This window comes from Microtus pennsylvanicus, chromosome 10, assembly GCF_037038515.1.
Source record: "Microtus pennsylvanicus isolate mMicPen1 chromosome 10, mMicPen1.hap1, whole genome shotgun sequence".
Lineage (NCBI taxonomy): Eukaryota > Metazoa > Chordata > Mammalia > Rodentia > Cricetidae > Microtus > Microtus pennsylvanicus.
Genome location: NC_134588.1, coordinates 46,939,690 through 46,961,934, shown reverse-complemented (window position 1 = coordinate 46,961,934; position 22,245 = coordinate 46,939,690). Strand labels below are relative to the sequence as shown.

The following is a 22,245-nucleotide window of genomic DNA, read 5'->3' as shown; positions in this document are numbered from 1 at the left end:
AAAGTAAGTCAGGGAGGAAACAGGGAGACCAGTTAGGGATGGTTGGCAATTATCTAGAAGGGGACTGGGGGTGGCAAGAACCAAGATGAGGGAAATGAGGAAAAGAAGTGCTTAAATTCTGTGTAGTTTTGAGGGCAGCGTCCAGAGGACTTGAAGACGAATTGGGTGTTTGACATGGGAGACAGAGCACATAAGGGAAACTGGCAAAGCCTTTAGGGCAAGAAATTGGAGAGATGAACCTACATTTGGTTGAAATGGACAAAGACAGAATAATAAGATTTGGGGGGTTATCAAATGGACCAGTTCACCTAAGACTGACATATAGGTTTTGATGGCAATCTGCTATTAATCCCTGGAATGTGGGAACAGATATACTAAGCTAGACTTCGGGGAGTTAACTCTACTTCTGATGAGTCCTTTTTGTTCGTTCATTTGTTTATTGGATTTTGACTTTTTGAGCAAGGTCTTGAAATATAGGCCACACTGGCCTCTACCTTGCATTGATCTGCCAGTTTGTGTCTCCTGGGTACTAGGATTGCAGGTGTGAGCCACCACAGCTGGCTCTGCAGATGTTCAAGGGGGCAGTTGTCAGGAACTGTAAAAGAATATGGCAACTGTCTGTAAACTGAAAATTAGCCCTGCTGTCTTGGGTGTGGTTGTAGGCAGCAAGAGGCTCCTGGTTTACAAACTACAAGCTTTATTTATGTCAATAGCAGAAACCAGAGCGCCCGTGCTTTCTGGCCCCTCTTCCCAGCCTCAGTTCTCAGGGGAAGTGGGAAGAGCATCAGAAGACTCTCAGCCACACAAGAGGCTGCACAGAGGAAGGAACTCCAAGCTTAGCAAGACTGGAGCCTTTGCAAGAGCAAGCACCATACTTCCTTTGGCTCTGAGGTCACTATCTCCAAACCCAAAGCTGTTTGCCTTTCAAACGCCCTTGAAAAAAAGTCCAAGCTGAAGCCAATCAGTATGGATTAGAACTATTTAAAAAGTGTTTTCAGAGAAGCATGGTAATACACGCTTTGATGTGGGATTTCCCTCTGTATGCTATGAATACAGAAATCGCCTTGGCCTGTTGATAGGGCAGAACTTAGGTACGTCGGGAAAACTAAACAGAACGCTAGGAGAAAGGAGGCAGAGTCAGAGGGAAGCCATGTAGCCCTGCTGGAGACAGACACCAGAACTTTCCCTGGTAAGCCACTGCCACATGGCGATACACAGATTAATAGAAATGGGTTAAATTAATATGTAGGAGTTAGCCAATAAGAAGCTAGAGCTAATGGGCCAAGCAGTGATTTAAATAATATGGTTTCTGTGTGATTATTTTGGTTTCTGGGCAGCCGGGAAACAAACAAGTGGCCTCCTTCTACATTTGAACACAGCACTTGGGCAACAGAGGCAGGCAGATCTTTATGAGTTCAAGGCCAGCCTGGTCTATATATGACTTCTAAGCCAGCAAGGGCTACATAGTGAGATCTTGTCTCAAAAAATAAAATGTTTTAGCTGAGAGTAGTGGTGCACACCTTTAATCCCAGCACTCAGGAAGTGGAAACAGGCAGATCTCAAGGTCAGAGATCTCTTTGAGGTCAGCCTGTTCTACGGACAAAGTTCCAGGGCAGCCAGGGCTGCACAGAGAAACCCTGCCTTGAAAGTAAATAAACAAATGAACAGAATGACAGTAAAAAGCTTCTGTACAGGAAAGGAGAGAATCACCTCATTAAAAGGTCACAGCCAGAGGGTGAAAGGAGAGAACCAACGCCCTCCAGTTGTCCTTTGACCCCCACCTGCACACAACTCCCCACAAAACAAATAAATGTGATGACAAACATTTTTAAAAGAAAAATGAAATCATGGTATTTGTAGGAAAATAGATAGAACTGGATTATATTCTGATTATATTAAGTAAAATAAGTCAGACACAGGGTGACAGTCTGACAGATGGAACCTATATTTGCATATATATGTGTGTGTCTAAACATTTATATATAAACATTTATGTATATATATATACATATATCATTTTGTTATACAGTGTGTGTGTGTGTGTGTGTTTAAAAAAGAAATAAAAGCTCCATGAGGAATTGTCTCCCAACATTTTGATGGTAGCATTATCCTTGGGAACCCTCTGAAAGCTTTAAGGGTCATTTTCAGTTTCATAATGATAAGAAATGTTATTGCTGTTACATGGTCCAAGGCTAGAGATCTTGAACATTCCGTAATGTATGAGACAGTCCACAAGGTTTGAATGTTCCGTTGGGCATTTGTTTAAATGAAAAGCAGAGGCAGGGCTCACAGTGCCGTACAGCTCTATAGACAACAGCTATACAGCAATGGCAGTTGTCTGACTCAGACATTGTCGTCATCACTAATGCACTAATACACATGCGCAAAATACAATGGAGTAGTTGTGAACTGCCCATCATGGGGGCTGGGACTCAAGCTCCGGTCCTCTGCAAGAGCAGCAAGCATTCTTAACCGCTGAGCCTTCTCTACACCCACCCTGCTTAGTCCTTTTAATTTTAGATGTCATGCCCCGTCTACCCACAGTACAGACCGGAAGCAGTGCAGCTGGAGTGTTTCTTTCTGTAAGCGCACAGCTCACAGAGGTACCAAGAGGTGAGCACGGCATCTTTACCAAGCTTTTATAAGTTTTCACAACGCGAGTCCGGTTTTATCCAGGGCTTTTTCAGACCCAGGCCAGCTGGCCTTGGTGAGTTCCCGATAGAACATCCCCATTGTCTCAGTGTGTGGGTGCACCCCTCGCGGTCCTGAGTTCCTTGCTCGTGCTCTCTCTCCTTCTGCTCCTGATTTGGACCTTGAAATTTCTGTCCGGACTCGCTGAACATAGCGGACAGTGAGGACTACTGAGAACTCAAGAACAATGGCAATGGGTTTTTGATCCTACTGCACGTACTGGCTTTGGGGGAGCCTAGGCAGTTTGGATGCTCACCTTACTAGACCGGGATGGAGGTGGGGATTCCTTGGACTTCCCACAGGGCAGGGAACCCTGATTGCTCTTTGGGCTGACGAGGGAGGGGGACTTGATTGGGGGAGGGGGAGGGAAATGGGAGGCGGTGGCGGAGAAGAGACAGAAATCTTTAATAAATAAATAAACAAAAAAAAAGTTTTCACAACGCCCTAGTGACTAAGCCCTAGTGACTCTTTTTAAATGGTGGTGACCATGACATTCAGATCAGCTATGTTGCTTTCCGAGGATGTAGTGAAAAAAGATTAGGAATTACATTTGAAAGCCAATCTTATGATGTCAACGTGATAGAGAAGGCTTGGGGCAGTGTTAGGTGGAAGATGGGGTACACGCAAAGGGGAAATGAAAAGGTGCCCCAAATGTGTACTCGTGCACTTAGAATTAGATGTTAAATAGTAGGACATGTGAGGAAAAGTGCTGTTGTCTGCTACTGTGAGCTGATAGGTCACTTATAGGAAACTAGACTATTGAAGATGTTCATAAAGGGCAGAAGGTCACCCTTACAAATGTCTAAAGGGAGTCTGGACTGACTGTAAGCCATAAGTATGAAACTCACAAAGATAACCACATAGCTTACAGTCAGTCCAGACTCCCTTTAGACAGTCTTAACCAGTTAGTCAACTAATTCCTTTCCCAGATGGGGGGGGGGTTGCAAGATGCATATATAATCACCCCGAAGAGCAGTCAGGGTTCCCTGCCCTGTGGGGAGTCCAAGGACCTCCCACCTCCTTCCAGGTCTAGTAAGGTGAGCATCCAAACTGCCTAGGCTCCTACAAAGCCAGAACATGAAGTAGGATCAAAACTCAGTGCCATTGTTCTTGAGTTCTCAGCAGTCCTCATTTTCCGCTATATTCATAGAGTCCGGTTTTATCCCATGCTTTTTCAGATCCAGTCCAGCTGGCCTTGGTGAGTTCCCAATAGAATATCCCCATTGTCTCAGTGTGTGGGTGCACCCCTCGTGGTCCTGAGTTCCTTGCTCGTGCTCTCTTCTCGGAGACTTTTTAAGGAACAGGAGTGAGCACACACTTACCCTTCCCTTGCAGGAGAAAGTGCATGGAGGATTAGCTGAGGTCGGAGCGGTGCTCACAAGTGGGATGGGCCTCTTAACCATGATCATTAGCAGTTTACAGGGTTCACCTGACACAGCCAAGCTGGCTCTAATGCTGACTTCGTTAGCAGCTTGGACATTCTGGTCTTGGTTCCTTAGGCATTCCTCCCAAGGGAGGCGGTACAGAAATCCTCTATAGGTGACCTGGAACTCCGTCGCTGGCATCAATGTTCCCTGACTCCCTGAGTACTGAAGGCCTGTGATGGAAGTGTGGGAGGGACTTCTGACCCCAAAGCAGCTTCTTCCAGACTGTGAAGCACCCACAGGCTTTGCCCTGAGAAGAAAGAAGAGACCCATATAAATGTGAAGCCCGCCCAACCCAACACCTCCATTCTCCCTAGGAAACAAGACCCTCTTTAAGTCCCGTTCCCAAGGACCTATGCTGACTGATCTAACCTGCTACCTCTCACTCCTTCAGGAAAAGACATGGTAGACTGAAAAAAAAATAAGAAAGAGTAGGAAAATTAGGTTTTATTCAAAAATCAAAAGAAAACCCCAATCCTCAGGTGATAAAATATTAAATACTACTAATAATTAGATGTCAATCTCATGGGTTGATTCTGAGGCAAAACAGGTGGGAATGGACCCACATATGGGAATTTAATGCTGGTGGGTAGGAGGTAGAGTCTCAGTGAATGGGAACAAAGGCTGGGTTTGGAAGCTTAAAAGTATGGGCTGATCAGCATGAAAAAGACTAAATAAACCCACATGCTCACAAAAGACAAGGAAGCTGCTTTCTTCTAGTTCAAGTTGGAAAATGAAACAAGGAACTGGGTGTTGGTAGTTTGCTTATTCAGTATGCATGAAGCCCTGGGTTCCATCCCCAGCACCACAGACAATCCGGCAAGTGACACACACCTATAATTCCAGCACTATGGAGGTGGAGGCAGGAGGACCAGAAGTTCAAAGTCATCCATGGAAACACAGCAAGATCAAAGAGGGAGAAACATGAAACAAACAAAGCAGGCTTCTGTGAGAATCTGGAACTTCTCCAAATTCATGCTATTCCAGTTTAGGCAGCACAAAAATCCCAACCGAGATACTGATGTAAAATCTGACAATATAAAAATCTAATCAGTGAGATTTTGGGGTGCCCTGCAGAAGCAGAGGAGGCTCCCAAACAAAACATCCTGAGCTGCTGTGGATTCTTGATGAACTACACAACTCTGACCTCTGAGTCTGCTAGGGCTGCTGTCAGAAAGTCTTTCATAAAGACAGAATGTCCTAGCAACAGGAAGTGACCGTTAGTTCTAGAGGCAAAGAGTAAGAGAGCAAGGCATCAGCACACCCATTCCTGAAGGCTACAGAAAGTTACCCGGATTGTTTGTGTGCTGGTCGACACGTCCTGGATGTGTGTCCAAATCTTCTCTTTTAATAAGGATACCTGTTATATTGGATCGGGGCCCACTCTCCCCCAGTAGGACCTCAACTTAGACAATCCCATCTGCAACAGTCTTTTTTTTTTCCAAATAAGATTATCTTCTGCAGTGCTGGAGACTTCAGTATATGAATATACAGCTCACCCCACAACAGAACCCACACACAAGGAGGGTCGGCTGGTATATGCTCACTATGGAAAAGAACTCTCCAGTCAAGAAAGGCAGCAGTGTGAACAGGGAAAGCCTCTGACGCTCAGGCTCAGACTCAGTTTCCTCAGCTGTTACAGAGAGGGAGCATCCTTCACTCAACAACAGAGTTGTTACAAAGATCAGACTTGACAAGATCCATGCCAGCACCTTGAAAACTGTGTTATTCTGTGCAAGATCTTAATTTTAGTTTTTAATTTTAATTTTAGTTCATTCAAAATAATTCCCACTTTCTTAGCACTGTGATGACCCTACATATCATGGTAAGGAGGGATCTCACCCAGTCAGCTGTGCGATTTCCCTTGCTGGTGATGAATTCAGGGACAGGAGTAAAATGGAGATTCTGTCAGATAAAAGGTAGTTTGCTAAAGAACCTCCGGGTGAGGTCTTCCCTGTCGTATATGAGGAACATGAAGAAAAGTGCGTCTATATAAAGACAGCTTAACATACCTGAAATAAAACTATGAGCTGGTGATGTCTAGAAGTGTGGTGGCCGTCTTGAAACTCTAATGCCTGCCGACCTGAGGACCAAGGCCAGTAGGAATGACTGAGAGAAAAACTAGAAATACCTTGGATCCTAATCGCTTCTTCCACCTGATTAACCAGCTCAGGAGGTATATTCCCGCTAGAATTCTTGTAAGATTAAAGTAAATGTTTTGTTTTTTAAAAAAATTCTCACAGGGCTGTGTGGCCCATACTTTTAATCCCCCAAGAGGCAAAGCCAGCTGAATCTCTGAGTTTGAGGCCAATCAGAGCGAGTTCCAGGATATAGAGGGACCCTGTTTTAAAAAAAAAAAATCTTCCAGTCAGTGAAATCAGAGTTTCCTATTATTTATAGCCCAAATCTTCCAAAATGAGTTATCTCATAGATTTGTGTGGAACAAATGAAGTATTTCCTATAAACTGTTTAGCTTTGCAAAATGTTAAAATTATTAATAAAACACTTTATTGTGGAACTTTTCATTGCTTCTTTACTAATAAGTATCAGACTCTCCGAAAAACATGCATTGGGACACTTGGCCAGAACATACTTTCTAAACAAGACGGTAGATTTTTTTTTAATTTTATGAAGAAAAGTGATATATTTGCTCACAAGATAGTAATACCAAGCATATCATTAACCAATAGACTTTTCCCCCAGAGGCAACCATGATGGACACCCAGTGCAAACACTGCCCTTGTGATGTGGATGGAGATCGTGTTCCTGAGAAGAATGTTTTGATTTTGATACTTGTAAAGGAATTCAAAGGAAATACAAGTACTTTGAAAAAGAGACTGGTCCAAAATAGTCTAGATGATACCAGAACTCTAGGCTCTCGGGCCTGGAAGGGACACAGGAGCCCAGGCAAGCGTTCCTTTCCCATAGTTTTTCACTACTTTTCCACTTTCTCTAGAGCCAGCTTCCCTTATGATCTTCTCCCCGTAGCTGTTTGGATTGCCTGGAATGCATGTGAATCCTGCACCCACATCTTTTTTTTAACTTCTTTTTTAAATTGATTTTATTGAGCTCTACATTTTTCTCTGCTCCCCTCCCTGCCTCTCCCCTCCCCTTCAGCCCTCTCCCATGGTCCCCATGCTCCCAATTTACTCAGGAGATCTTGTCTTTTTCTACTTCCTATGTAGATTAGATCTATGTGTGTCTCTCTTAGTGTCCTCATTGTTGTCTAGGTTCTCTGGGATTGTGATTTGTAGGCTGGTTTTCTTTGCTTTATGTTTAAAAACCACTTATGAGTGAGTACATGTGATAATTGTCTTTCTAAGTCCAGGTTACCTCACTCAAAATGATGCTTTCTAGCTCCATCCATTTGCCCCACACCCACATCTTACCATATCTTTAGAGTTGCTGCCAGAGACCAGATGGCTTGGCATGAGATCTGAGACTTGGTACCCTTAACTGATGGTAAACATTAGCCCCTTATCCTCAAGGGGTCACCGAAGGTGAGGAGCTGGGAGGTTTCTCCTTGTCCACACGCTAGTGGGCAACAAGAGAGGAAGTCGGGTGACAGGGGTCTGGAGTGACTTATCACATAGGTTAGTGCCAACAATATATGGGCAGGTTGGGCAGGGCTATCTAGGCCAGAGAGTGATTGGGAAGCTCTTGAAAGACATTTGTCCTATTCTGCCAATGTGACCTGTTGCCCCTGCACCACCCCCAACAACTCTTGCCACCAGAACCCCCCTGCCCTAACTGTTCCCCTCTTACCAGATACCCATCTATTCAACTCCAACTTCAAAACAAATGTCAAATGGTTTGTAAGGATCATCTTAAGTCCGCCCATCAGAATTAATCACAGTTATATGTTCTGACTATACCAGCATAGAAAATCTAAATCTAGACTAATTTAGTTAAACATAAACCAATGCTTTTCAAATTTATTATGCATCTGAATCAATTGGAGAGCTTGGTCAACTGTGGGTCTAGAGTCAGTCATCTGTGATTCTGCATATGCCACACATCCTACGTGAAATTGACACTGGGGGCCTGTGGACCACTTTGTGTGGTGAGGTCATAGCTTTTGAGTTCTGTTACGGGCAAGTGGAACATCATCTGTATCGATCACCACCTGCCATCACAGCGCTGGCTTATGACAGGTGACTCACACACCTTTGTGGAGTTGCAATCCCCCCATGATGTGGGGATGTTCCTTTTTAAAGAAAAGAATATTATTTGGACAGTATCAGAGTGTTCTTACAGCTGAGGTGGCAGAAAGACAGACCGAGGGCTAGATAGGGTTTAAAAGAGCAAGGATAAATTTTAAGCAAAATCAGCACAGTTGCTTAACAGATTTGGAAACCCTACCCCATTGCTCTATTTATATTCCAAAGAGACTGGGTGATACTCGACTGTAAACCACAACGCCAGCTTATCAGTCAAACTTTAAGAATGCTTTTCCAGTGGCTGAATACTCGTGCTTAGGAGAACTCCTGTCTTCTGTACCCATACACTTTCAGGCTCCTCAAACCCTGGGTCAAGGCTACTACTGTTAAGTATAATGTATAGGAGGCCACTGGTTTGGACTGACCTAGTATGAAAGGTCCAACAGACCTAACCAAAATGGAGTCAACTCATACTGAAGTCCCATGCCATCAAGTCTGATATGCCAAGAGATCTAGAGAGATAGTTGCCAAGTGTTGCCAACTTAAGCCAACAACATGATGAATGTTTTTCTCTCTGAAGATGACAAAGAAGTAAACTATGCAGTGACCGATCCCATTTTATTCTGTCTCTGCTGTCCTCAGCCCTGTCATCTGCTCCGTTCACCGGCATACTCATCTGACATTATAGAACGGGATGTTCCCTGATTCTAAACTCACAAAAGCTGAATGAGATAGTTAAGTTCATTTTAACTTGGTCCTTTTGACAGTAGGGATAATTTAAACAGTCCCATCCACCAACATTGCCTTGGAACATAAAAAGTGGATGGCCCTGTGGAAGGGCTACAGGAGATGAAGGAACAGCTTGATAATTTGTCTCTTTTGTGAAAAGAGCTCACTTCTGTGGTTCAGAATTTACTTCCTCCTGAATAAAGCATTTATTTCTGCTTGGGCAGCACCAAGTTCTTGCTTTTTAAGTATCTGTGTTTCTGGACTGCTGTTAGCCAACATCACCACTTCCGTGTCTGTGTGCCTGTATCTTTTTTTGTCTTTATAACTGCGTTAGGAGGTATTTTGTGGTAGAGACAATGTGTTCACACCTTGATGAACTTACATCATTCATGAGCACCTCCAGACTTAGATTAGATTCTAAAAAGCCCAAGAGGATAAACACACACAGTCTCGAAAGATTTCCCAGTAAATAAACAGGTATGAAATGGTGAGACCAAGGCCATGATATAGACATCTATAATTTGCACAGAGATGGCCACTGTCCATCTGGGAGGAGGTGGAACTTAAGTTGAGCCTTGAGGAACAAAGGAGAAAGAGGAACTTCACAGATGCAGAATGAATTGGGTACAGAAGTAAACAAGCCAACCTAGAACTTTAGAGACACATGAAAAGGGACTGGAAACGAGACCGGCTGAAGCCCCAGGTGCCTTGAAGCTTATTCAAGAGTGGATCTTACCTGTGAAGCCATAGGATACCACTGGAGAATCCAAACCAGCTGCTGGCATGAGAGGCTTTCTTCCCTCCAAGCTCACCTGGTGGCAGAAGAGGTGAGAATAAAGGAGGCTTTGAATCTGACTGAGAGACATTTAATAATACAGAATTGTTGATGCTGAAACAAGGGAAGTACGTGAGGATGAAGCAGAAGAAAGTGACTAGAAAGTTATTTGGAAAGGAAAATATGTTGATTAATAAGCTGTGAGGGGCTGGGCAAGATGGCGCCTGCATCTTGTAAATCCAGCATGTAAGTATCGACAACAGATCCACCAAGAAAGAGTTCAAGGCCAATCTGGGCTAACATCAAGACTGAAGTGGAAAAAGAAACATTGACAAAAGAGTGACCAGCAAGCTGCCAACACTTTCCTCAATCAATATTGGCTAAAGCGATCCCATTCAAGCAGCAGAAGGCATTGAATTCTTGGGCTGGGCGTGTAGCTCAGCGGTAGAGCATTTGCTTAGCATGTGGTAAGCAGCGGGATGAGCGGTGGGTAGGAGGAAAATTCTATTTATCACGGTTCTTTTTCCAATACAGTATATGGATGAATAATAGGAAAAGAGAGAGAGAGAAAGCCTACCACCAATGATATAGGAACAGCTGGTGCCTTAGAACAAAACTCATTTTGATATTTGGAGGGAGAAGACTTCTTTCTCTCAGTTGCTCTCAAGTAGATCAATTAGATATTAACTATTGCTTACACATATAATACTACTTCATTTTCTTTCTAATTTTTTAAAAATATTGAGTAGATATAAAATAACACTTTTAGGATGTATATAAACTATCCAGTTGTGGCCCAATCCAGACACTCACTTTCCCCACTAGTCTAAGAACAGGAAGATATTGTCATTTTCAATGGCCGTTGTGTCCCTCTCAAATCTCTCATTTTTTTTTTTTACCTTTCAGAGGCAACCATGTCCTTGAGTTTTGATTGCAAATGTTTTTCATGTTACTTATCTTTATGCAGTTTTTGAATGTTACCTATGGAATCGCACAAGGTACAAAGGAGAGACAAAAATACCCCTAAAATGAGATGCATTTTATTCTTTGAAGATGATATGATTATACTAAATCATTGAAAATTAGAACAGTGGCAATTCAACAAGAGACGTAAGATGAGGATCAATACAAAATTATAGTTTTCATATCAGTAATAATTACCAGATAGAATGTTCTCTCTCTGTCTATCATATCTGTCTGTCTGTCTGTCTACCTATCTGACAGAGTTTCTCTGTGTAGCCCTGGCTGTCCTGGCACCTGTTTCGGCCTCCTGAGTGCTGGTATTAAAGGTGTGTGCCACCACTACCTGGCTAAAATGGAACATTCTTAATAGCAGCAAAATACAGTCTATCAACAGATAAGTCAAAAGGGAATCAAAAACAAAACTTGAGACACACCCAGTATTTAGTTTTCTGATATTAAGGGTCACATGACCACCAAATTCTAAATGAATGTTAACTTTATGAAAACATTTCACAGTAAATTCGTACTAAGTTATTAGCTTGAAGGGTTTCATGCCTACTAAGCAAGCACTGTGTCCTCTGAGCGACAACCTCAGCCCTTCATCAGGAATCTCAAGGAACATATACCATATTGTATGCTTTCTCTGAGTTCTTTATAGTCTGTGAGTTTAGAGATGTCACGGGCAGAAGTTTGTGCCCCTTAAAATTCATGTGTCGCAAGAGTGAGCCTGTCAACAACCTGTCTCAGAAGAGGGAGGACTCACAAGGTTCCACCCCTCCTTGAAGGTTTATGTGGGTTATAGGTTAATGGTGGAGAAAGAGACCTTTTCTTCAGTGTTATAGCTACTGACAAGTGCCCATTCTCCTGTGGAGAATCCCCATGCGCTTATAAACAATCTTAATGGAACTCACTGGATTGCACACACAAATAGATGAGAAATGAGGCTAGCTGGGAAAAAGGAAGATTGGCTCAAGTGAGAGGAAGTCAGAAGAGAACTATGGGGTTAACATGATTGAAATGTTGTGTGCATGTATGAAGATTTTGTAATGAAACACATTACTATGTACAATTATTTTGTGCTAATAAAACATTTTTTAAAATTCTTATTTTAAAATAATATGATGGTATCGGGAAGTGAGGCCTCTGTGGAGGTAATTAGGTCATAAGGGCAAAGCCTTTATAAATGGTATAGGCACCCCAATTAAAGAGACCCCAGAGAGCAGGCTTGATGCTTGGGAAATGAGAGAACACAGTGAGAAAGTATTGTCTGTGGGAAAGCATGCCTCACCAGAGAACGAATCTTCTAGCATCTTCATTCCGAGCATCCAGCCTCCAGAAATCAGATGCTTTCTGCTGTTTATTAGCCACATGGTCAATGAGGGTGTTAGTCACAGTATTTGGCATTCTGAATGGACCGAGACAGGAAGAAAGAGAGGAAAGTAGCAAAGGGACCGAGGAACAGGTAGGCAGAGGGACAGGAGGCCCAGGTCATAGGATGTGCGGACAGCTGATACCCAAGCGTTGTGCTGGAGACATGTTGATTTCATTGTTCGCCAGTGGTTAGCTGGTTATCAGTGAACCAGAGCAGAAGACTGTAACGGAAACCATGACACCCACCCCACCCTAGGTTTGGGTTTCCTCCAAAACCATTTCCCTCCTTCAAGTGGATGCAGTGGGATGGCTCGAGGTTATAAGTTGATCTTCAGTGGGCTCCCTCTGTGTCCCAGAGCCCTGAGCGAAAGTCTATTCGCTTTTGCTTCTGCCTTTGATCACACCTACTTTGGAACCCATGGGAGGGTTTGAGGGGCATCTGTACCCCGGCTTGTCCTTATTCCTCTATGGACTTTATCACGCAGGACTTCTCTCTAGGGCTGTGATATGCAACTCCCCTGTCCAATATCCACCACGCCCTCCTTGGAGCAAAGGAAGATGGGCAAGGTTCCGGCAAATGTATTATGTTGGCTTTCTGAAGATCCTGAGTTCCTGCATTTTAGTAGTGCAAGAGTTGCACAGCATTCATTGGCGGTTGATGCTCATCAGCAAGATGTATCATCAGAGAACCTTCATGTACCGCAAACAGTGGCAGCATCTCACGCTCTATGCGGCCTTCTTTCTGAGTGGGTGTGTGGATGTGGTCAGCCAGAACCTGCTGCCCAAGAGGTGCATAGTTCTGGAGCAAGGTGCCCAGGCGTTGAGCATGTGTCTCCTTCTGCCCCTGATGGTGTCTCATTTGCAGGACACAGAAGGGGTGGAGCTCCACACACACTTGCTGCTCATCCAGGCCCTGTTTCTGCTGACCTTGGTGCTGACGGTCGAGCTGTGGGCTCCCAACGTGCTGCTGATCTGGATGCTGAAGGCCTTTCTGTACCTTGTCACGGGCTCCTGGCTGATGCAGATAGCCTTCATGCTGTACAGACCAGTCTCTGGCTATATGTGGATGGACGATGACAAACATGACATAACGTTTGCCACCACTTTCTTCTGCTGGCATGTGGCCTTCGGTGCCTTCTTGATGATCTGGATCTACGGCTGCTCCGTTGTGTGGCATTGTTACCTCATCGCTGATGACTGAACCTGGGCAGACCTACGTGCTTTGATGTCCCTGCATGCTCCCAAGACATCTAAATGACAAGTGGTGAGAGGAAAGTGCTGGAAAAGAGGCTCGGGCACCCTTCAGAGGTGCCCCACCTTGAGACAGCAGGCTGGTGGGATGGGTATACCTCTGGCTTCTCTTCATCTCTAATTTTCTGAGTGTGCAAAGAAGAGGAATAAAGCAAGAAAGACTCTCTTTGACCTTCACTCTTAGCTTCCTGCATCCCTCTCCTGTTCCCACCTCCAACCACAGCACCTGCTTGTCCAGCACCTCTTTATACCCCCTCTTCCCCCTCACTCCCCACCCATGAGAACATAAAAAATGTATGATATCCTGCCTTTGGAACCTTTGGTAAATATCTTTTACTTCATCACATAGAACATTAATCAGAAGTCACACTTGGCACCTCCTTGCTCAACCATCATAATAACCATCTCCTCATTGTTTCTTGTTCTGGACTTCTGTGAGGCTCATTTCGGATCCAGGCTGTCGCTTTGATAGTGTGAAGCTCAGAACTGGTCCTGGTTCTTTCCTCTGACCGCTTTGTGATTTGTCTGACTAGAAGTCAGACCCTTGTGAACATCGTCTTCCTCTGCAGGGTCTGGTAGAATGCAGTGACCCCCAACAGCCACAGGGGACTCCCCAAGCATGGTCAGGTTCTCCTCCTCAGCATCTTCTCCCATTGCCTTGGATTCATCTCCATCAGTTTCCAAATAGCCGACTTGCCCGACCCTAGCCCTCTCTGGTTCCCATGGATAATAAAATCTAATGGCTTGCTTGTTTGGCCTCGCAGCAGTCCTGCTGGTGAATGTTATTTAAAGGGCTAAGGCAGCTACATGCTTAGCTAAGGCACTAGGAGCCTACGATGTGAAGAATGTCCACCAGTCCAGATAGAGTAAACGTCTAGTCAGGACAAAGTGGGCTTGGAGCAAGGCATTCGAGTCTTTCTCCTGATTAGTTATTTATATTAGTCTAGTTTCTAGGAGAACTAGATGTGTCCTCTGTTTCTGACCCATCCTTTCTTGTTAATTTTCCTGTTTGGAAGTCAAAGTGTGACTGTTATCAGATGGTCAGGAACCCCCTCCTTCTGTTTGGGGGTGTGTGGGAAGTCTGAACCATTGCCAAGAGGGGAGGTGATTTCCAGAATCACATAGACTTCTCACACATGGCCAGCAGCACACAGTGGCTTTTCCTGCATCGGTAGAACCATTAGGTCGAATGTTCCTCTCCACTGGAGGTGAGGGGCCCTGGTGTGAATGTAAGGTATGCCTTAGGGAACTCAGTTTCCTAGCTTCCTCCTAACCTTGGGACCATTGGGACGTTACAGGGTCCTTAGAAGGTTCTGCATCTTCCTGCCTGCCACAGCCAAGTCCAAGCCCCTTGTTGCTCCTCCACACCATGGATGTCTTTCCCAGCTTTGTCTCAGGATTTGAGCCTCCTCTGGTGTCTTGAGACTCAGGACCTGTAGTTGGGAGCCACCTGATGTAGGTGCTGGGTACTGAATTTCGGTCCTTTAGAAAAACACTAAGTCACCCTAACCATCGAGCCATCTTCCCGTTCCTGACAAGGATCTTCTTGTACTCCCCTTTTCACGGTCACTAAGAGCACTAACGAATCCTAATCAATGCTGAAAGCAAAACTCTAAATTATAGGTTTCAAGATAACAGTGTAATGTTTCTTATTTTCCACCAGAGGGCACCATCTTCACGTGAGCCAGAAAGGCACTTGCTCTCCAATTGGTATTGAACCACCTAACAGTGATGGGGGAGGGGTTTCTGACTCTTTTGCCTGCTTTTGGAACCCTTTTCCTCCTTCTGGGTTGTGTGGTCCAGCCCTATTATGAGGGGATGTGCCTAGTTTTATTATAACTTGACATGCCAAGTTTAGTTGATATCCCAGGGAGGCCTGGCCTTTTCTGAAGGGAAAAGAGGAGGAGTGGATCTGAGGGAGAGGGAAGGGGAAAATGCTGCTGTCTGGGGAAAATATATGAGAGAAGAATAAATGAAAGAGGGAGGGAAAGGAAGGAGGGAGAGGGAGGGAGGGAAGGAAGGACGGATGGACAGACAGGAAGACACCAGGAAAGACACACAGTCAAATGTGAACAAATGCAGAAACCTGGTGTTGATCTGTTTCCTGATAGATGTGTAGACACAAATAAGCAGAGAATTCAACAGATAAGGGGTGCTTGTGTGTGTGTGCATGCATGTGCATGAGTGTGTATGTGTGAGTGTGTGTGAAGTCAACAGATAAGGTAGGGGTGTGTGTGTGAAGTCAACAGATAAGGTAGGTGTGTGTGTGTGTGTGTGTGAAGTCAACAGATAAGGTGTGTGTGTGTATGTGTGTGTGTGTGAGTGTGTGTGAAGTCAACAGATAAGGTAGGTGTGTGTGTGTGTGTGTGTGTGAGAGAGAGAGAGAGAGAGAGAGAGAGAGAGAGAGAGAGAGAGAGAGAGAGGGAGAGACGCAGAAACCTCTTGGTCATTTAGTCTCTGAAAGTCCCTTCTAATTCGTGTGAAAAATAGTTGGATGAGTTTTTAAAGAATTGTTTCATGCTGGAGGTAAGGGGGCAGGGAATCAGTCATTTTCTCTCAGCCCAAGCAGTGAGGGTTTGGACAAGGACATCTATCCTAGACCCAGAAACCATTGTCACAGTGGAGACCATGTGGTTGGTGCCATTAGCAATGAACACTCATTGGCACTGAGCTCGCAGCAGGAGGAGTCAGGGGACAGACTGGGGAAATATGCGGTAATTGAAAACTAACTTTGATGTCTATGGAAAGGTGGGGCAAACGGCCCAAAACAAAAGCATGTGATTATAGGAAGAAGCAGCTAAGCACTGTAGGCATGAGAACGATCCAGCCAAGTAGTATTTTAGTGATGACTGCTCATGGAGTTTCCTTGGGGTGGAAATGGCATGATTGGTCCAATAAAATTATTATAGATAATATAGCACCGTGATGGGAGAACTCTTGACTCTTCTTTTTTCATTGGTGCATCCAAATCTGTGGGGAAGCTTCTGTCAGATGGAGTGCTCAATAGATACACGCTGAACGAGTGAACTGACAGGCCAAAAGCTAACAGGAGCCGCCCCGAAGAGGGCCAGAGTCACGGCTCTCATCCAGTTTGCAGCCTTGACTCAGACTTTAGATAAAGATATTATTCCCTTTTGCAAAAGGCTTGCGGTATTTTGTCAAGCATCTGTTATGAATTTTCTTCTTAATATTTAGTGACGCCCTACTGTTATCTCCAGGGTCAGTGTGCGCAGGGTGAAGACGACACCCAGACTGCAGGAAAGCATTGTGTGTAGGACCTGGTACAAAGCGCACCCAGCAAGCAGCAGAGCTGAGACGTGACCTCAGCTTTTTAATTTATTCACCAGTGTTTCCCATATTTGCCGGACGGCAGTAATTACCCAGGGTATTTGTGAATAATATAGACCCCTGGGTCTCATCCCAACCCTTATCATCAAAATTACCAGGGTAAAGTCCTGGTGCTGATGAGTGAGAACAGGCAGGAGAAACCGCACAGGTAGGGCAGGGACCCTGGAGCAACAATTCCACAAAAGTCCTTGCATGGAGGTCAGGACTGCTGGAAAAGGGCTCTGGTTCCACAGCCCTTGAGATCTCTTCCAGGGAGTAAGCATTTCCGGCCTAGAGGCTAAATGTGGGGGCTCTGGTGAAGAGCTTTAGAATTGTGTCTCTATGGAGATAGTGGATTATACCCATTCCCTAATTTCAACCCTTTTTATAAATGACGGCATGGTTACCTCTTCAGAAGGGGCAATATCATTGTAGCCTTGATATAGGCCTCTGTTGAGGCCATTAAAGCCATGTAAGCCACTAAAGCCAGGGTCCAAAGGAACCCAAGTTTTATCTTTGGCCTTGGATAGAGTCCTAACACAAGAGTTGATAAAGCTGCACTTGTCAATCACCCAGCAGAGACCACCCCTCAGGAAGGCCGATGCTCCTGAAGCCCTGCTGAAGAGATGGCAGGAATGACCACCCCTTTAAGTGAGATGACGGACTTTCCTCCCCAAACCCAGCTCCCAGCGAGTTACATATTTTTTTTTCTTCTTCTCTGTCACTTTGCTTTAGACTCTAGCCAAAGCCCCAGAATGTGTTCTTTGGTCTTTTGGTCTTTCTCTTCTCTCGCTGAAGCTCCCTCCCATTTGCTGTGAGCCAAAACTTCATGCCGAACTAAGAAAGGTGTGGCTTTTTCTCTTCTTCCCCATCTCCCTCCTCCAGGAAAATGCTGAGATTTCTAGCTTGCCTGAACTATGCTTTTTCTTTTAAACATGAAAATCATTGTCCCTGGGCTTCCGTCTGTGTCTGTTTTTAAATTCCTTAATTGATGGAACTAAGCATCTTGAGAGGGATTCCAGTTTCCCTGGTAACATGTGGTATCCCAGTGGGCTCCATAAATTTTCTACCAATAGTAATTTATGTTTTCAATTAAAAAATATGTGTGTGTCTTCCTGTGTCCCTGGGATGTGGGACTCAGAAGTCCTACTTCAGTGTCCTTCCCCTGGAGTTTACTACTCCTATTTAGATGGGATCTTACTATGTAGCCTCACCTGGCCTGCAACTGAAGACCTAAAACTCCCAACAATGCCAAATATTTTAGCTCTTGAAATTTCTCTTAGGTGTGATACTGAGCAATGCTGTTCTCGGGATTTCAGAGGATGTTCTTAGCTAAGTCGTTGATATATATAGGCCTGAGGGTCTTTCATGTTAACGTCCCATTTCTATCAGAAAAGGAGAGAAAAATAACTTAAAAGGACAGAGAAACAAACAATTGACAATAAAAACTAAGTACTTTCAGAGATGGGAATTCAAGACATCAGACGCTTGATGCTTTAAGTCAGCGTTTCTCAACCTCCAGGTCACAACCCCTTCACAGGGGTCTCATATCAAATATCCTGAATATCAGACATCGACACTACGATTCACAACAGTAGCAAAATTAGAGTTATGAAGTACGAAAATAACGTATGCTTGTTGGTCACCACAACATAAGGACACTACACCATACAGGCTCGCAGCACCAGAACCACTGTTCTAAGTGGGCCAAAGGCTGAATGAAGGGTGCAGCCATGTCCAGCAATATGACAGCTCAGCTGGCTGTAGGGGACCCTAGACAGACCTGGAAGAAGCTTTCAACACACAGAGAGTGGCTAAGTATAGGATGGTCTGGTTTGTTCAAGGCGATCCAGAGATGGAATAAGGTAGATTTACTTTACACTGAGGGCTGCGCCAGAGAGGAGTGGAATAGAATGGAATCGAGATGGAACCCTGCAGAGGGCTCACTGTGTGCTCACGTTCTGTTTCTGGCCAATCCGTGGCAGGGAGGGCATGGCAACATGAGCAATGCTGGTGAGTCTCTGGGAGATAGCGGTGGGTGGATGAACCCAAGGCCTGAGCCCTCCTCTAGGGCAGACAGCTCACCCTCCCTCCTCTAGAGCAGACAGCTCACCCTCCCTCCTCTAGAGCAGACAGCTCACCCTCCCTCCTCTAGAGCAGACAGCTCACCCTCCCTCCTCTAGAGCAGACAGCTCACCCTCCCTCCTCTAGAGCAAACCATTCACCCTCCCTCCTCCAGAGCAAACCGCTCACCTTCCCTCCTCTAGAGCAGACCACTCGCCCTCCCTCTTCCAGAGCAGACAGCTCACCCTCCCTCCTCCAGAGCAAACCGCTCACCCTCCCTCCTCTAGAGCAGACCACTCGCCCTCCCTCCTCCAGAGCAAACTGCTCACCCTCCCTCCTCTAGAACAGACCACTCACCCTCCCTCTAAACATCAATCCTTGGGCTTTGTTTTCTGTTTCTCTTCCCTTCCTCACTCCTGCCATCACACCTTTAAGGATGGGACAGGAAGGCTTTGATCATAAGACAAAGCAAGAGGGACAGAGGTCAAATGTAGGTCCAGCCACCATGTGCCTTACCTCCTCCAGGAAGAAGGCCCTCGTGGGTTCAGGGTTATCCAGGGATTTCTCCTCGTGTCAATTTTATCTTGCTGGGGTGTGGGATGAGCCCAGTTGGAGGCAGACTGGGGTGGGGGTGTGAGAAAACAGAAACGTGGAAATGTCAGCTCTAAGAAGGGGCTGTCTTGCCTGCTGCAGGGAATGGGGAACTTTGCTGAGCCTCACTTTCCTGCACTCAGTCAGTTCCCATGACATTCTCATGCAATAAACAGCTGCTTAATCAGTAAGAAATGATTAGTATAAACAATTGACAAACAGACGAACCAAAACTGTATTACTGTGTGTGCGCATGCACATGCGCATTCGTGCTAGTCAGAGGGACAACTTTTGGGAGCCTGCATTAGCCTTTATCTTGGGGCAGCATCTCTCTTCTTTCTGTGAATTTTAGGATCTCTGGGCGGATGTTCTTGTCTCTTGCTTCCATTTCTCCCTAGATGCTCTGGGACCCTAAATGGATGTTTCCTTATCTAGTTTTATTTATTTATTTATTTATTTATTTATTTATTTATTTAAGATTTCTGCCTCCTATCCTCCACTGCCTCCCATTTTCCTCCCCCTCCCCCAATCAAGTCCCCCTCCCTCATCAGCCCAAAGAGCAATCAGGGTTCCCTGCCCTGTGGGAAGTCCAAGGACCACCCACCTCCATCCAGGTCTAGTAAGGTGAGCATCCAAACTGCCTAGGCTCCCACAAAGCCAGTACGTGCAGTAGGATCAAAAACCCATTGCCATTGTTCTTGAGTTATCAGTAGTCCTCATTGTCCGCTATGTTCAGCGAGTCCGGTTTTATCCCATGCTTTTTCAGACCCAGGCCAGCTGGCCTTGGTGAATTCCCAATAGAACATCCCCATTGTCTCAGTGTGTGGGTGCACCCCTTGCGGTCCTGAGTTCCTTGCTCGTGCTCTCTCTCCTTCTGCTCCTGATTTGGACCTTGAGATTTCTGTCCGGTGCTCCAATGTGGGTCTCTGTCTCTGTCTCCTTTCATCGCCTAATGAAGGTTAATATTCAGGAGGATGCCTATATGTTTTTTTTTGGGTTCACCTTCTTATTTAGCTTCTCTAGGATCACGAATTATAGGCTCAATGTCCTTTATTTATGGCTAGAAACCAAATATGAGTGAGTATATTCCATGTTCCTCTTTTTGGGTCTGGCTTACCTCACTCAGGATAGTGTTTTCTATTTCCATCCATTTGCATGCAAAATTCAAGAAGTCATTGTTTTTTACTGCTGAGTAGTACTCTAATATGTATATGTTCCATACTTTCTTCATCCATTCTTCCATTGAAGGGCATCTAGGTTGTTTCCAGGTTCTGGCTATTACAAACAATGCTGCTATGAACATAGTTGAGCATATACTTTTGTTGTATGATAGGGCATCTTTTGGGTATATTCCCAAGAGTGGTATTGCTGGGTCCAGGGGTAGGTTGATCCCGAATTTCCTGAGAAACCACCACACTGCTTTCCAAAGTGGTTGCACAAGTTTGCATTCCCACCAGCAATGGATGAGGGTACCCCTTTCTCCACAACCTCTCCAGCAAAGGCTATCATTGGTGTTTCTGATTTTAGCCATTCTGACAGGTGTAAGATGGTATCTTCCTTATCTAGTTTTTATGTGGGTTCTGGGGATGGAGGTTGGGTTTTCAGGCTTGTGAAGAAGCACTTTTACCAGAGGAGGCATTTTCTCAGTCCAAAGCAGAAAATTAAGGACCATCTTTGGTAAAAAAAAAAAAAACAAGAGGGCTAGAGAGATGGCTCAGTGGTTAAGAGCATTGCCTGCTCTTCCAAAGGTCCTGAGTTCAATTCCCGGCAACCACATGGTGGCTCATAACCATCTGTAATGAGGTCTGGTGCCCTCTTCTGGCCTGTAGACATACACACAGAATATTGTATACATAATAAATAAATAAATAAATATTTTTTAAAAAAAAACAAAAACAAAAATCATTTATGGGACGGGAGAGATGTCTCTGAAGTTAAGAACATGTCATGATCTTCCAGAGGATGTGAATTAAGTTCACAGCATCCATATCAGGTAGCTCGCAGCTGTCTGTACCCCTACTGTCAGGGGATATGAATACCTTGTCTAGTCTCCATGGACAAGGACATATCACAACATGTGTGTGCATGTGTGCACACACACAAATATTTTTTAAAAATCATACATCTGTGACAGATCTTATATAAACAAGTACTGTTCATGCCTAGGGGTAGAGGATGAGAATACCCAACCCCCTTACCCTAAAGCTCAACCCAGTGAAAAAACTGTATACATCAATGGAGGAAAATAGGACCCATTCCCTGCAATAATGGAAAGCATATTTGATAGTGCAGAGGAGGAGTGAGCCCCTGTACCATCTGTGGGAAGATGAGCCAGTCCTTGATGCTAGCTAGTGATTTGTGATGCCCTGTGCGTTGAGAGGGTATTTTGGGCAATGAGACTCTGTAGCAAAGTCAGGGTATTTAAGTGAGTCTACAGCATGCTTGGGAAGCAACAGTGGCTTGCTTTGAACTTCTTTTTTTTTTAAGAGTTTATTTATTATGTATACAACATTCTGTCTCCATGTATGCCCACATGCCAGAAGAGGGCGCCAGATCTCAGTACAGATGGTTGTGAGCCACCATGTGGTTGCTGGGAATTGAACTCAGGACCTTTGGAAGAGCAGCCAGTGCTCCTAACCACTGAGCCATCTCTCCAGCCCCCTGCTTTGGACTTCTAAAAGGGGGTGGGCATGCTGGAAAGTGATGGGAGGCAAACAGCAGGCAAAACTCAGCCTGTGAGACCATGGGACACTGAGGATCTGTGAAGGGGTCTAACCAATAACAACGCTAACACACTCTGGTGACCATGTGAGGGCACGTGCAGGGAAGACCCTGGAACCAGAGAGATCATTTAATGAACCAATGTCGTGATATAGAAGACAGATGGTGGGGCCTGAAA

At 44.9% G+C, this 22,245-nt stretch overlaps 1 protein-coding gene and 1 long non-coding RNA gene across 2 annotated transcripts; one reads left to right on the top strand and one right to left on the bottom strand.

Moving 5' to 3' along the window:
* Nucleotides 1-3,796: 3,796 nt before the first annotated feature.
* On the bottom strand, nucleotides 3,797-19,412 carry LOC142858255 (uncharacterized). Its single transcript, XR_012911994.1, has 3 exons — nucleotides 19,272-19,412; nucleotides 9,741-9,816; nucleotides 3,797-4,365 (listed from the first exon to the last, which is right to left on the bottom strand). It is a non-coding gene; the product is annotated as an uncharacterized LOC142858255 (long non-coding RNA).
* LOC142859182 (transmembrane epididymal protein 1A-like) lies at nucleotides 12,532-13,314 on the top strand. The gene has a single exon (XM_075989548.1). It carries the CDS (start codon nucleotides 12,532-12,534, stop codon nucleotides 13,312-13,314), a length of 783 nt encoding a protein of 260 aa, XP_075845663.1.
* Nucleotides 19,413-22,245: the final 2,833 nt, after the last annotated feature.

Excerpts from the sequence above, each read along its gene's own strand:
- LOC142859182 (XM_075989548.1), top strand. The coding sequence starts at position 12,532 with ATGGGAGGGTTTGAGGGGCATCTGTACCCCGGCTTGTCCTTATTCCTC.